Source organism: Camelus bactrianus, chromosome 24 (assembly GCF_048773025.1).
Source record: "Camelus bactrianus isolate YW-2024 breed Bactrian camel chromosome 24, ASM4877302v1, whole genome shotgun sequence".
NCBI lineage: Eukaryota > Metazoa > Chordata > Mammalia > Artiodactyla > Camelidae > Camelus > Camelus bactrianus.
In genome coordinates, this window is record NC_133562.1 from 9,815,383 (window position 1) to 9,832,294 (window position 16,912).

At 37.2% G+C, this 16,912-nt stretch overlaps 1 protein-coding gene across 4 annotated transcripts in view; it reads right to left on the bottom strand.

The window, feature by feature from the left end:
* Positions 1 to 16,912, bottom strand: part of OSBPL1A (oxysterol binding protein like 1A) — a 155,232-nt gene that overhangs the window by 96,373 nt on the left and 41,947 nt on the right. For all 4 annotated transcript variants that reach the window (XM_074352164.1, XM_045518863.2, XM_045518865.2 and 1 more), the window contains 3 exons: positions 14,124 to 14,222; positions 12,805 to 12,927; positions 6,986 to 7,067 (listed from right to left, as the gene is read on the bottom strand). In XM_074352164.1, coding sequence (XP_074208265.1) covers positions 6,986 to 7,067; positions 12,805 to 12,927; positions 14,124 to 14,222 — 304 coding nt within the window. The remainder of the gene's footprint in view (positions 1 to 6,985; positions 7,068 to 12,804; positions 12,928 to 14,123; positions 14,223 to 16,912) is intronic.

A 16,912-nucleotide genomic window follows, 5' to 3' on the forward strand; every position in this document is an offset into this window, starting at 1 on the left:
GGTATTTTTAAAACAGATTCACACACAATTGGAATTACATAGATGCCTCGAGGAAATCTGTACTCTCTCCTCAAAGTGGAAGAAAATATCTGCACATAAAAATCAACTGCTCTTCTAAAACCTACTCCATGAAGCTGTCACTTGGGGAAAAAAAATCAAAATTGGTAACATTATATAAATGTAAGAATATAAATTTATCTATTTCTTATTCAAATTAAGATGACTAGCTTTTCAAACAGTCACCCTCGAAACCAGGACCACTGACAATTCTATGTATATATCTACGTCTGCATTACCTACGCTAGATGCAACGGGAAGTATAAAATATATAGTTCAAAACAGCAAGTGTTAAATGAATTAAAGCATGAGTTAAATAAGAATAAAAAAGATAGTATCAGGGATATTATAAAATATAAATAGCAAAGTAATTGTGCATACATTAAAATGTTAAATATTTGGAGAAAAGAGCTACCATTATGGGATGGAGTAATCAAGTGGAGTTTGGTAAAAGAAATGGGACTTGAGTCAGATCTTGAAGAATAAGTAGTTTCTTATTGCTAAATACAATGCCCAGTAAGACAAAAATATATATCTGTAACTATATATTAGCACAGAAAATATTGGTCCTGAGAGGACGACAGCCTCAGAATTACAATCAATGATTAACTCGAGAGATGAGAAGATTTGCATGTACCACTTACTGACTGGCTACCATGTAGTAGGCACTACACTTGGTGCTGGAGATAAAAGCTTATGTAATGAACTGAGAAACAGCTTTTGTCCTTATAAAACTTGCAGTCTAGCAAAGAAAATAGAAAATCAAATAATCACTATTGAATTAACAGTATTGATCAGAGGGAGTCTTTGGAATAGTAGGAGGGAAAGCATGTATTTGTCGGAAAAAAAGAAAATGAATTATGTTTTAAAATGTAAACACAAGAATACCAGTTCAGGAGACCTTTTGGGGTCAAAACAGGGAAGAAGCTAGCAGAGCTGTGTAATGTGTTCTGCATTTTTTTGCAAATAAGAGTGAAGGGAGGCAATGAGGAAGATAAAATCTCCATTAAATGCTATAATTGGATTTGCATCATTCCTGATTGTCTAGTCCTGGCAACAGGCTCCTCACCTTAGGGTAATAATCTTCTGAGAAAAACCAATCAACAAAGTAAATGATGGAGGCAATGACAGAGTCGCATGTAACCTGGGGGAGCTCCGCCTCCAAGAAGGTCAGGAGACCAGGGCTGGTAGGCGCTGTGCCACAGTGAGTAAGGTCAAGCCTGAGAGAATTTGATGTTTTCTCCTACAGACTTCGGATGAAATAAATGGAAGTAATAAATCACTTAGTTTCATAACCACTTTGTCTCATCTGACTCCACGATCTGGTTGCCTGAAAGGAAGCCTAGATCCAGGACAGAAGCTCCCTCTCCAGGGCCCTGGATCACAGGCCTGGGCTGTTGGCGACTGTCGTGGCCTGTCTTCCTGCCCCTTCTAAGACCCAAGGAGGCTGGGTCTGCCCAGAGGGGAAACGGGAGCAGAAAAGAGTTGCATTAAAGGGGGTTAGTGCCACCACAGGGAAAGTGCAGGCTGATTTGGAAACACATAGTAAGAATGATACCCTAATTTGTGAAGTGTTCCATATTTTTGAAAGACAAATATCATATGATATCACTTATGTGGAATCTAAAAAAAATGGTACAAGTGAACTTATTTACAAACTGGAAATAGACTCTCAGACGCAGAAACAAACTATGGTTACCAAGGAGAAAGGGGTGGGGGGAGGGATAAATTAGGATTTGGGGATTAACATATACACACTACTATATATAAAATGAACAACAAGGACCTACTATATAGCACAGGGAACTGTATTCAATATCTTATAATAACCTATAATGGAAAAGAATCTAAAAAAGAATATATATGTATACATATAACTGAATCACTTTGCTGTAACCTGAAATTAACATTGTAAATCAACTATACTTCAATCAAAAAAAGAAAAAAAGAAAAAAGAATGCCTAGGCAAGTGTTAGAGAAGCCAAGAAGTTTCTAGAAGCTTCATTTAAATGATGAAAAGTTAGTGTTTTACACAATGGGAACAACATATGCTAAGACCTAAGGCATGAGAAAAGTTCAGTGCTGCTGAGCACGGAGTAAAAGGAATGCAGAGGTGAAACTGCTGAAGTGAGGAGACATGGGTCAAAGTCAGTCAAGTTAAGAGTTCGATTATACCCTAAGGCACTGAAGGCTTCTGGTGAGGGTGTGACAAGACCCGATCTGTGTTTCAGAGGTACCTCTCCAACTACGCTGTGGGACAGTCCATGGAGGGAAATGGAGGAATACACAACTGGAGGCAGCATGGCCAGACAAGAAGTGCTGGCACCTACGGGCAGGACAGCAGTGGCCCACGTCAGCGTACTGATGGCAGATACACAGAAGGAACAACATGACTCATGAGACATGGAATGTGCACCACAGTTAGGAGGTTAAGATGACTCCAAGGTTTGGGCTTGGGGAATTATGTGAACTAGTGATGCGTTCCCTGAGATAAAAACACCAGAAAGAACATTGGGACAAGAAAAGAGAAGGGAAAAAAAATTGACAGGAAAAGTAAAGAGGATTTCTTTGTTGTGAGTTGGAAACCTTAGTCCTATTACATCCATCCTACTGTCCCCTTGAACTTCTGAACGGGAGACAATATGGATTTGAACACCACCTCAACTGCAGCAGCGAAGCGAATGTGATTGTCCTCAACAAATTCTATCTTTCACTGTAGATCTAGATACGGAAATCTATAAACTTTTCTTCTTCTCAAATCAAAGGTTTAAGAATAAACACAGAATTCTCGATTTAGTCCAGACTCTCTATTGGCTAACAGCAGTCCTGGAGCCAGGCTGTCTAGGACCAAACCCTGACTCTGGTTTTTACCAGCTATGTGACCTTAGGCAAGTTACCTAAGCTCTCTGTGCCTCTGTTATTTAGAAAATGGACGTAATAGTTCTATGTACTACTTAAGGTTGTTATAAGGAATAAATGAGTTAATATACGTAAAATACACAGAATAATGCACAAAAAATGTGCTTGCTATCACTCTAGATAATATAACTTACGGATTGATATATTTTACCTTAGAAAGCACATGGGACACTTGTGGTACCTGGCTAAGTTGATGGAGAAACATCCCTCAACCCCAACCCATAAGGATGCTGAATAAAGTAATAAGATAATACATAGCAGAGTTTGAAAGAACAAAATCCCAGATACGCTGGAAACCAACAGGAAAGTCAAGGCTGATGGAACAGGCACATGCTGGGGGGAGGGGCACGAGGTGGTGGGGGTCAAGCACAGGGATGTCAGAGGTCAGCGGGGACATAAAGCAGGGCACTGACTGTGGCCCCTTCACACCCAAATGAGGGGGAGACCTGGCTCTGGTCCCACCAAGCAAAGCAAGGCCTTGTAAAGGGGTAGTAGCCCAGTGAAAGCAGAAATGGGAAAACTGCCCTTGGGCTCAGGGAAAGCAGTGAAGAAGGGCATTTCCTGCCTTGAGGTCTGGGTGGGAATCATGACACAAATTCTCTGCTAGTGCCACATCTGGCTATGAAATCCAACTCTACAGCCGTTATCCTAGAACCAGAAAAACCTTTACATCCTCAATGGAAACAGACACAAAACTACTGTGCAGGGACACCTTCATAATCCAGGAGGCAGAAAAAACAAGCTCTCAATAAACAGGTAAAATCCATTGTGAAGGCAGCTATCCATTCCCAAGGGACAGTTAGCAAACAAAACAAAGAATTAGCTGCACAACCTGATATACAAGAACGTGCTGAAAAGGGCTTTGACTTTATACACTTTACATTAGAGATAAAATTAGAAACAGATGTAATGTGAAAGGACTTGCCTCTATGGAAATATTAAAACTTTAAAAACCACCACCTGGAACTTCTAGAATTATGAAGAAAAAAAAAGTCAACTAGGATTAGAAAGTCGAAGGGATTAAACAGAAAAAATAGACCAAATTAAGAAAGAAAATGAAACTAGAAAATAGATCTGAGGAAATTACTCAGAATGTAATCCAGAAAAACAGAAACGGAGTGAGAAACTAAGAGGTGGGGGATAAAATAAGAAGGTTCAACAAACACCCATGAGGAATTTCTGCAGAAAAGAATAAAACAATGAAGCAGCAAACTTTGAAGAGGTAATGCAATGGACTTTTCACAATTGAAAAATAATGAGGTGAGGGTATATCTCAGTGGTAAAGCGCATGCTTAGCATGCATGAGGTCCTGGGTTCCATACCTCTATTAAGAAAATAATTAAATAGATAACCTATTACCTCTCCTCCCCCCAACAAAAATCCTATGGTAATAAAGTGATGTGATCAAATATAAATGCACAATACAACATTATTTATAATGGTCAAAACCTGGCTACTACACAAGGATACACATAGGGTTGTCTAGAAGGAGAGACTGGCTACACTACCTTCAGGAAGTCTTTCAAAAGTTTACACGTTTGGGTGATTTTATTTGTTAATGCAACCAGACTTCTGGCAAAGATAAAATAGTAGAGATTTCAATACTGCATTCTTTGCACCCCTTGAATATGTTGCCAATGCCAGAAACATAAATTTGGCATTAATCCAGACAGAAATTAGGTTTAAGGTCCACTCATGAAAACAAAAGTAAGTATTTTAATAGAAGACATTTTGGGCCAAAGACAAGTGTTTGATCAAAAGTGTTTACGGGGGTTATGGGAAGAAAGAATTGTAAATAAAGTTGAAAAATCAGTTTGTGATCGGGCTATGAAAGTCCTTAAATGGCCAGGATAGAGTCTGCATTTTATTCTATAGTTTCAAGGACACTTAAAAAGATTTTCTCAACAACAAAAAAAACTTATAAAAAGAAAAAGTAACTTTCTAAAATTAACCTGGCAGCAATAATGCAGTAAATTCACAGAATTTGAGTTGGAAGAGTTCCGTCAAGTCTTTCGATTCAACTCCCTTGAGAGATGGAATGCGCGGGTTCCCTGGAGGCAGGGAGATGAAAGGGCAGGCTGCCGCAGTGACCTGGGTTGCCGCAGCACAACTGGATACAGGAGACGGAGTAAGAAGGATGTTGACTCTTAAAGTGCATGTTCATTCAGTCTTGTACTAAAATTAAAATGTAAGACAACTAACAATTTCAGCCACAAGATCTGGACTCTGTCCATAAACACTTCAGTTTTTCATCTTGAGAAGTCACTGGCAAACTACGTAGGCAGTCTGGAGCAGGATGTGTATCTATCAGCTTCCTTTAATAAAACACATGGTGCAGGATTATTCTGTACAATCCTTTGGCGTTAAGATCAGACTCAGCTACCTTCAAAACTCTTCAGTTCCATTCATGAAATCATCTCAACCCTATTTACTTAGCATTTACGTGTGTAGTTTAATTTATCTACACCAGTCTTTCAGAAAATAATGTTTATAATTGTTTACGTATAAACCCATTGACTTTTTTTTCCACTGACTTTTTTTTTGTAGATATATGAAATAGCGTTGTCAGATCAAAGTCAAATATATCCAAGTTTCCCAGATGGCACTGTCCAAAATGAAATCTCTCTTGTAGTACTAAGTATTATGCCTCTGAGAGCACAAATGGTGCATGCCATCATTATAAGGGACATAAGGGTCATACAGGTGATCTGAACCAAGAGATTTGACTTAATGTTTAAAAGAAAAAAAAAACTTAATTTGGTTGTAGTTCTGACATCATTTCTTTCTTCTACCCAGGTTAAAGAAATTAGCCTTTGTATTTCATCTCACTCTGTACAGTTTCTACATCTTTTAAATGTTGTTAGTATCTGTTTCATTTTGATGGTTCTTGGTGAAGATGGTATTTTAAAAGCCCACTGATGTCTAGTTGCATAACTCTGACTATACTAAAAGCCACTAAACGGTACACTTCACATAGGTGAATTCTAGGCTTATGTGAATTATATCTAACGAAGCTGCTATTATTTTAAAAGTCTACTGAGGATGAATAGCACTAAGTAAAAAAAAATTCCAGTTTGCAATCAATAATCCAAAGGACTTGACTGCTATCCTTCACAAAGCTGTCGTCACTGATGTAAATAAATGTTTGCTGAACTGAAGCAAAGAGATGCCCAAGGTACACGTGGATAGATACAGAGCATTCATGCTCAGTTTACTCTAATATTAACATTTCTTCAAATTCTCTGGGCACACATAAACTACATCATGATTAAAATAATCATAAAATCATAGACAACTAAATTGATTCAATTTTAGTGGAGTTATTTATAAACACATCATAGCTGAAGTCTAAAGCGATAGTTTAATTTATAAAGTAATAAACAATTTTTTCTCAAAACCTAATTTTTGTATCGGATTTTTTTTTCCCTTTGATGGAAGCCGTGGAGATTGAACCCAGGACCTCTTGCACACCAAGCATGCGATCTGCACTGAGCTAAACCCCCCACCCCTTGTATTGGATTTTATATTGGGATTTTGAATTTTCTATTGGATTGTATTTTGATTTTTGGAGTATTTAGTTAATTCTTAGTAAATTCATAACTAATGGAGAATGAAGGTATAAATAGCTACTCTTGGAAGGTAGATTAATAATTGGACAAGTTCATGTATACAGAGAATGGCAGAAGGCCAAGATCTGGAAACTACCAACCCCTTCATTTTATAGATAAGGAAACTGAGGCTCAGAAATTAAATGTTCTGCTCAAAAGTAACAATCAACAAGTGGCAGAACAAGGATTCAAACCCAAGACAACTGAACTCAAAAATCCAAGTTCTTCCAGAATTCATGAACAAATTCTCACTACACAGCCAAGATGAATTTACAGCCTCAAAAAGTTAACGTTAACTCTGTTTTCCAAATACAATTCTGAATTTAAAACCAAATGTACAGTCTAACAAAAGTAGAAAGGGTCAACACCTAGGATAATGGGGGGGGGTTGTCTGTTTTTACCTTTAGCCATGTCACACTCCTTAATCATTTTGAGAAAGTTGGAAATTTCCCTATCTAGTCTCTGTTGGCATGTCTGTGCTTTCTGGAAAAGAAAAAAAGAAGACAAAGTTAAACTAATAAAGGATTTTTACAGTACAAATGCTTTTATGTTTCTATCAAAACTTTCAGTTCACAGGTTAATACACTGTAATAATTGGGACATATTCCTAACAGAGATAAAGGTGAGAGAAATTTTGCTTAGAAATTGAACATAACATTTAATCATGTACAAATTAATAAAAATAAGTTTTTCTAAATTCTAAATACATTCAACATGTCATGTAGATACCACACCACTGCATTAATTACTTCTAATAACTCACTACACAATATATACCTGAGATGTTAGATTTTTCTCATTTATCACTTGTAGTGGGCTTGATTAAATTTGAGAAATTATAAAATGCATTCCTTAAGAATATATTTTAAAAATCGTTTGTTATGAGAAAAAAAAATCCAGATGGTACTAACATTTGGAAAACACAAGCTGATTTTCGTTCCGCAATCTAAGTGCACATAGCCCCCATGTAATCAGACCAATAAGAACATTTTCTTAGTAAGTAAAAGCTTATAAAAATAAGGTGAAGCATTCTTCCTTGTAATTTGAAATTTCTACATATTTAGAGCCATAAAAAGTGAAACATAAATACAGAGTTTCATGATGTAAGTTGCATCCTATTTTAGTAGATTTCGAAGTCCAAGATGAAAAAAATCAGATAAATCCATTATATTAACAATGTAATTTTAAAGGTAGTTCTAGTTACAATTTCCCTTTAAAGCAGATTAAGAAGCAAGAAAATCATCATTGTAAACTTGGTTTATGGTAATAAAAAATATTATGAGAACCTTCACCTTATTAATATTAAGCATCACATTGTTGTCGGTAGAGTAATAATATTTAGCCTGTGAATCTTCCCTACTTTGTACTCCTAATCTCAACTGGCTCAACACCAAACACTCCCCCTAAATCAGACCTGTGTGCCAAGGTGACATAGGTAAGCACCTTTTTCACCTTATAAATTTTTCAGTGCTTATGAAGCTCAGCTCAACCACAGCAGAATTATTCATGGTACCACATTAGTGACAGGCAATGTTCTCTTCAAAATCTACATTACTCTGTTTTGAGAGCTCTAACAACATAAAAATGCAATTCACATTCTTTTTTTTTTTTTTGGAGAATACCCACATTATGCAATTTAAAACATCACACAAAGAGAAATGGAATGCTGGATAATTTTTTAAGACGTAGCCTGTGAATACACATTGAAGGCAGGAAAAAAAAGTCGATCTGGGGGCTATTGAAAAGCCGCACTTCACAGCCAAATGTATCACTCATAATATATTAATAGGAAATTGTCATTTTCACTCTATACATATTTAATACTCCTGCCCGTGTGCGCGCCAACGCTACTGTTTTCTCTTTTCCCTTCTGTGGTGAAAGTTAGCTGGGGGCACAAAAGCGGGCACAGGCTTCACTGCCGTCTGCGAGTGTGTAATCGACATGATATTCCTGTGGTTAATTAAAGACAAGAAACCCTTTCCACAGCATCGTCCCCCAGTACTTGAGTCACATTCATCTTCCCTTGGCTTATTGGACAGTTACTGAAAAAAGTTCCTCAGATCCACAATTCACTTGTTTTCAGAGGTACATAATAGGTCTGATGGAGAAGATTCGATTTACACATACTGTTTTACAGTTCAGTACAAATGTGTGTCTTCTAAACAATTAATGTCATTTAACTGATACTAAAAAGAAAGAGGTTATTAATAGAGTTAAAAAAAAAAACTGACGTTCTCCAATTTGTTATCATTTCCTCTTAGCAGCTATTTTACAAAACCCTAAAAATCCATCTGTGAAGGCTAATGCTTATGGGTTCTTTGCAGAGCCCAGCATGGTGTCTCACTGACTTCTATGCCACTCACTTTATGTCAGGGACTCCTTCCAGGTTTTTAATTTTTATTTAGTCTACATAAATGGGCTCCCACATGAGCAGTGCTGCAATACCAGAAGCACAGCCACAGCCCTAGGCCCCAGAGGGTTGGAGGCACCCAGGGGAGGCACCCACCACAGCCTCCTGCTCCTACTTCTGGCCTCCCAGATTTCAGACCCAAACTGTTGGTTTGGTCAGACATCAGTTGATGTTAAACTACTTTATGATCCCTGGCCTATGGGACAGTTGAAAAATGTAACATCAAGGGGGTGGGCACCTAGGGAGGAGTGGATCAGCTGGCAGAGAGGTCACTAATTCCAGGCTATTTGCTACATAGACAATACACATTTGGCTAATTAAGAACAGGAGCACACTGCCTTCCACTCAGCAATGAGAAGAAAAACTACTGATACACACAACACGGCTGAGAGGTGAGCACATACGGTACAATCCGATTTACACAGAATCCTAGAAGGGTGCAGCTGACAGTGCCTAAAATGACAGAGCGCAGATCGGGGGCTGCAGGAGATGGAGGGGAGGGCACCGCCTGGAAGGGGCACCCAAGGGCTTGTGAGGTGGTAGAAATGTTCTATACCCTGATGAGTGTGATGGTTACACAGGGTGTTTGTCAAAACACACCAAACTGGAGATGTCAAAATGCCTCCATTTTATTATATAACAATTGACACTTAACGGGAATTTAAACTTGAAGAACAACTGATTGTAGAATCCAGTAACTTGCCCCTGCAATACCGCATGGTGCCCCAGAACTCATCTCCAACTCTTCCAAACTCTAGCCAAACCCACATCAAGGATCTGTATTGTAATCCTTAATATATCCTTAAAATAATGTATTCTGCAATATTTACATAAAGTAAAAGAAAAAAAAAAGAATATACAGAGAAAGGCAGTTCTCCTTTACATACTTATCAGTCCTAGAGTCCCTGTTTTCTCTCTTTCCAGTCTCAAAGCAACAATTGCTAATAATTTCTTATCTTTCCAGGGATGACCTAGCCTACACAAATGCGTGTATATGTCCCTGTGTTCTTTCTCTCAACTAGAAGCACATTAGATACAATATTTTATACTTTGCCCTTTTCACTTAGCTATAAATCTTAAATGTATCAATATGTATAAATCTGCCTCATTCTTGTATGGCTGTACCAATCTTTATCAGCCTTGAGCTGAAGTACGTTCATCTTTCTGTGCATTCACTTTAGTTGGAAATCATTCATTCTTCAGTGAGGAAAGCTTGATACTACTTTCTCATTTGTTTAACATTTCACATCATCTGCTCATTACTTCTTGTAACACAGATACAGTTCAGAGCCTACAGGAGTCAAGATATTTTTAATGAATAAAACCCCTGTTTTCCTAGAACCACCCCAATTCTAAGAGCCTATGCCAGTCTGACCCAACAGAACTTTCTACGATGATGGAAACATTCTACAGCTGCACTGTCCAAGGTGACAGCCACATGTGCTACTGAGCCCATGAAAAGTGGCTCATTTAAGTAAGAAACTGAGTTTTTCATTTAATTCTAATTAATTTAAATGTAAATAGTACCTAGCAGCTATCATATTGGGCAGTGAAGTTCTATACCAATGCTTGCTTGAATTTCTCTCCTAGCTTTCATTTCTAAAATATTTTCAAGTTTCCATAAAGGTAACAACCATAAGGCCAATATTTCTATGATCTTATACTTTTCTCTCTGTAGGCCTAACCTCAAGGCAGTGACACACTGAGGGCTAAAAGAAAATGTTTTAAGTTTTTGAAGGCCCTCATTCTGGGCGGACGTAACAGGGGACGAAGAGTATCATATAACAGGAGCACTTTTTCAGTGTGGACTTTCCCCATTCTCCCGATTTCTTCTAGATCTACTTACTAGTCCCAAAGCAGACTGAGGAAATAAGGCTAATTTTATGTTCATTCTGGTAGTTTTAGAATATTCCAGTCCTACAGTTCCTAATTTCCTTTAGAAAGTCTATAGACATCTACAATAGATCCATTTCACAAATGGTCCCAGGATTTCCTTGCAACATAAGAACCCAAGAATCAAAGGCATTCTGGAGCCAGTCTACCATAAGCTCCAATTCAACTCACCTCAAAGCTCATCTCAGATTTGACCATTCTGAACCAACCTTCAGAAGTTGAGACAGAGTCAAGAGTCTCAGAATTAGCATTCAAATTCTGTTAGGCAGATCTGTGTATAAACTGCAAAACTTAAAGTACTTAACACTGGCTGAAACTATCGTTGACTCCAGGTGCTATAAAATCTGGAAGTCAAAAACTCCATGGCTTTAAAGTTAACATAGGAACACAACATTCAAATGAGGAATAAAATACAAGGTATAATTGCAGCTGACAACCCTAAAGTTTGAAAATTACCCTAAAGAAGAAATATTTCTCCAAGAAAGTTTTTTAACGGTATCCAAGTTAGTATGATTTTATTTGACCTCTAACTTTCATTAAAAAGGTCTTAAAATTATAAGCAAAAAAAAATTTTTAATTACCGTAAGTGTTGGAAAGATACTGATGTGATTTATAAGCCCTTCCAGTTTTTATCATTTACCTTATGTTGAGGGTAATCAATAGGAAAGGATTCCTTTTTCACTTAGGGAACACTGACTAAAAGTTAAACAAGTGAAAAACAAAAGTATGCTAAATATTTTAGCCATAATTTTGGCCACAGATATTTAAGCCTCCTTTATTTATGCAGTTTTAATGTCGTTTAGATGCTCTGGTAGATGTGGCTTTTGCAAAGTTCATTGATGTGAAAATTATGTTTACAGTTGTCACACGTTATATACCAGGGTTTAAAGTAGGAGTTCTGTTAAAGTAACTGTCAAATTCTGTGGTATGTCTTCAACAACACATGGAAGAGTTCAAATTCTTTTATGTTGAATCATAAATTAAGATTAGGGATTGAAAAGTGTCAAAATGTCTTTCTTGTTTAAGTTTACATAGGCCTTTATATCAATAAAACTCCTTAGCTGTTGGCAAACTTAAACTCACTAGAGTTGTTGACTTAGAAGCATTCAAATCCTGCAATAAATTCATTTCATAAAAAAGATTAAATTTAGTAGGCAAATTCACATGCTCTGACATAATTATTTAGATGGAAACGCATCCTCCTTTCGTAGTTCTAATTCTTCCTCACCCACTCCCATTTAAAAGTATGGCCAGAAAATTGATGCCAAGAAGAAAAATACGTATTTCATTTCAATTACTTATGTTGACATTTCTCTGTGGATGAGGCATTGGTGTCACTTCAGGTGAGGGCCTCTCCATTCACTACTGATGCTTTACCCTACCTCTAATCAATGAAGTTACAGCTTACGAGTGGTTTTAAATGAAACTACAGACCAGGAAAGGTATCACTATTGCATTATTTAAACTCTGAAATATGCGGTGAAGTCATAAAGGACAGCCTGGGAAGCAATGCTCCCCCTACTGGCGGCAGCTCTCAGAGAGAATGGCAACTTTTTTTTTTAATTGAAGTACAGTCAGTTACAATGTGTCAATTTCTGGTGTGCAGCACAATGTCCTAGTCATGCAGATACATATATTCATTTTCATAAAACAGAATGACAATCTGAGTACAACATAAAAATTTTAACCAGAAAAGATACGTACATACCTATCTTTAGAGCCTATCTACAGACACATGTGAGTTATTACCACAGCAGGGACAGTACACATAGCAATAGGATGTTACTAGAAAAGAGCAATATTATCTCTACAGTCGTCAGAAATCTTCATTTCAAAACCTCATTTAAAATAAGAATTCTTGGTAAATCCCGAGTGACAGAGTTAGCGATACAGGTCAGGTTACATTTTCCTATTTACCTCCAAGGATTCCTTCAAGTCCACAGCAGAAACGGCATCCTCCTCTTCATCATCAGTCAGCTGGTCCTGGGAACAGTAGTGAGTGCTGTAAGCAGAATGCTCTTCTATTGCTTCCAGCCAGTCCTGGAATCATCCAAGGATTTAAATGAGTGTCAAGTACACTTTTCCTCAAAAAAATATTATGACAATGACCCGGAAAGCATAACATTTATTTAGAGGGAAAAAAATACCATGGCCTCAAAAAAGCAAAACAAAACAAAAATTCCCGAGAAGAGAATAAGGATGCAGGGCTCCTGTCCGTGACATGTCTGGATAAAAAGTTTTCTCAATATTTAAAAAAATTTCATCTACAACTTTACATATTCATCAATACTCCAACATACTATAAAAACTTAATAATGGAGGAAGAATTTTTCACTTAAAATTATAGGTTCTCAACACTGCTGAATAAGTTATTATACAATAATGTATCCAGAAACACAATTTTATTAACTTGTCATAAGCACAAGAAACTCAGATCATTTTGAGAGAGCCAACAATTGCCCAAGTGCATGCTTTAATTTTTTAAAAAATCAGTGATTTAAAAAAAGTAACATTTTCCCTAAAAATACCTATCTTACTTCTACCTCAATTCTTACAGCATTATTTAGGGTCAAATCTCACCCTTTTATGAAATATTTGGACAATGTTTTGGATTGTTCAGGGTTCTTTGCAAAGCCAAAATTAACCACTCTGGAAAACAGATTCTTTTAACCTCTTACATAGTTTACAAAAAAAACAAGACAGGCTTTGCTATAAAGGAATATGGAGTCCCCATTAAGTAACAGCACAATGAATTTGTCACGCCCATCCCAATTTCCCTGCTTGCTGCTGCCGTTCAGTTGACCACAAAGGCAGGCAGCGTCTACACTGCAGTGAGTCAGAAGACCTGCACTGGAGCCAGGTTCTGTCACTTGCAAGCTGTGCGACTTCAGAGGCCTCTTTCATCTTACAGGCTTCAGCTTCCTCACCTATAAATCCAGGGCCAGACTAAATAACCATTCAGGCTTTTTTCCAAAACCAATAAAAGCCTCTTACATTCACAGACGCAAAATGAAAAAAAAAAAATGAAAAAAAAAATGAGCAGAAAACACCTGCAGGTACATGTTGATAAACAATTTATTTCATAAGCCAAACTTTGAAGGCTTCATATAATCACTCCCATTAAAAAGGTACAATCAATAAGATGTTGGGTGTTAATATAGAGCCTGTCTTATATTCTTTATGTTCTTAAATGTTCTTGAAGTTTTATGAAAGATAAAGAAAATCCATAAAATTACCTCTCTTGTCTGTTGAAGGCTATTCTTAGGAACCCTGAAGCCATGAATAGTGTCATCGAAGCATTTAATAAAGAAGAGGCAGCTATCAGTAGATTTTACCTTGGGTATAAAGAAGTCAGTAAGACAATGCATTCATGCACATAGAACAGAACCCGAGAATTATCTATACATAAAATTAACAGTATTAACACGACAATACCCAAGAGAACATTTAAAATACCGACTGAGAAAAACTGATATGTTTGGAGTATCAAATGCATTGCTCCTTATCTATGTCAAATTTGGCTTTCATATTCTTAGTTACTCAAAGTAAATACTAATAAATAGTTCACTAGGTATGCACTTTTCCTTTTATCCTTTCTAGTAACTATAACACAGCATGCACTTGGGCTATAAGGTCCTTTAAATACCACAGCTCCAATTTCTTACTCATGCCACTCTCCTGAATGTTTTGTTTGAGCTGTGTACAATGTGTGAACTGGGCGTAAGAGAATGAAGAGGAGACAAGGAGGAGCTGACGTGTGAACAAGAGCTGGCTGGCTCAGTGGGGAAGGACATTGTCTGGGAGGAAAGGAAATGAGGGGCTCTGCAAGCAAGTTCCGCACCCGCCAAGACTGTTCACCTGGAACGGAAGAGCCCGCCCACCGACACAGGAGCAGCAAAACATTCCTAGAAAACCGCCTGCCTTTGGAAATTAAGAAAGCAAAGCTGGGCAGACATCAATACTAAGAGAGTAGGGGAGGCACCCAGGGCCAGAGACAGGATCCCCAAATTCTGTCTATTCACATCTCTAGCTGATACACAGGAGAGATTCTAAGCAGTCACTGAAATACACCTTATTTGAATGCAGACCAGAGCTGCTGTCCAAGAAACACAGCTTATAATCCACACTCCGCCAAAAAAATGACCTAAAAGGATGGAAATAACATTTAATGGAAAAAATAAGAGAATTCAGACTCTCCAGAACTTAACACTCATAGTATTAAGGACACAATCCCAAATTACTTGACATGTGAATTAAAATTGGAACATATTCTCAAAAGAAAACTGATTAAAAGACAAAAAATGTCAGAATGATTAATAGGAACCCTAATATATACTACCTACAAAAGACAGAAAATAAACAAAGATACAGATAGGCTGAAAGTAACTAGATAGAAGGAGACACTATGTAGACAGTAACCATAAGAAGGCCTGAGTGATTATACTACTAACAAGCAAGATAGATTTCAAAACAAAACGTATTATTACAGGAGACAAAGAGGACCACCACATATTGGAATATTATTAACCATCAGTAATGATAACCTCAAGAAAATGGGCAAATTTCTTGAAAGGCAAAACTCCAACCCAAGAAGAAACAGAAAATTTGAACAGCCCTATAGCAATCGAAGAAAGCCACACACACACAAACGCCCTGGTCCGTGTGCCTCTACAGGTGAATTCTATCAAGCATGTACAGAAGCAGTAACTTAATCCTATTCAAACTCTTCCAGAAAACTGAAAAGAAACATTTTTAGATTCATTGTATGAGACCAGATAAAATATCACAAGAAAAATACAAATATCCATCATGAACAAAAAAGCAAAAATTCTTAACAAAATATTAGCAATTTATTAAAATGATAATATATCATAACCAACGGGGATTTGTCCTAGCCATGTAAGATTAATTTTATTAACACCCTAAAGTCTATCAAGATAACCATGTTAATAGAATGAGTAAAACTAAATGATCATTTCAATAACATGGAAGAAGCATTTAATAAAATTTAACAGATTTTCATAATCAGGGCTCTGAGTAAACTAGGAAAGGATAAGAATTTTCTCAACCTGATTATGGGCTTTATAAGTTGAAGCCCTAATCCCCAGTGAGATGACATTTGGAGACAGGGTTTTTTAAGAGGTAATTAAGGAAAAATGAAATCACAATGGTGGGGCCCTAGTCCAGCATGACTGATGTCCTTATAAAGAGAGGAAGAACAAGCAGGGATGCCTGCACACAGAGAAAAAGCCATGTGAGGACAGAGCAAGGAGGCCGCCATCTGCAAGCCAAGGAGAAATACCTCAGGAGAAGCCAATCCCTAAGTGTCAAAGCTAAAACTACAAAACTCTTACAAGGAAACATAGGAGGAATACTTCATGGCACTGGACTTGGCAATAGTTTCTTGGATATGAAAACAATAGCTCTAGTGACAAAAGAAAAAATAGGCAAAGTTGAACTATATCAAAAATTAAAACTTCCATGCATCAAAGGACATTATCAGCAGAGTGAAAAGACAACCCAGTGAACTGGAGAAAATATTTCAAAATCATGTATCTGATCGGGGTTAATATCCAGAATATACAAAGAACTCCTACAACTCAACACCAGCAAGAAAAAACAATCTGATTAAAAAATAGGCAAAAGATGTAAATAGACATTTCTCTGAAGACAAAGTACAAATGGCCAGTAAGCACACAAAAAGATGCTCAACATCATTAGTCATTAGGGAAATGAAAGTCAAATTACAATGAGATACCATCTCATACTCATTAGGATGTCCAAAAAAAAAAAAAAAAAAAAATCCATGGGAAATAGTAAGTGTTACGGTAAGGAGCCCTTCGGTACCACTGGTGTGAATGTAAAACAGTGCAGGAGCTATGGAAAGCAGTATGGAAGTTCCTTAAACAAATTAAAAATAGAACTACCACATGACCCAGCAACTTCACATCCAGGTAAATCTCCAAAAGAAAGAAATGAAATCAGGATCTTGATGAGGTATTTTCACACCCATGTTTGTGGCCGC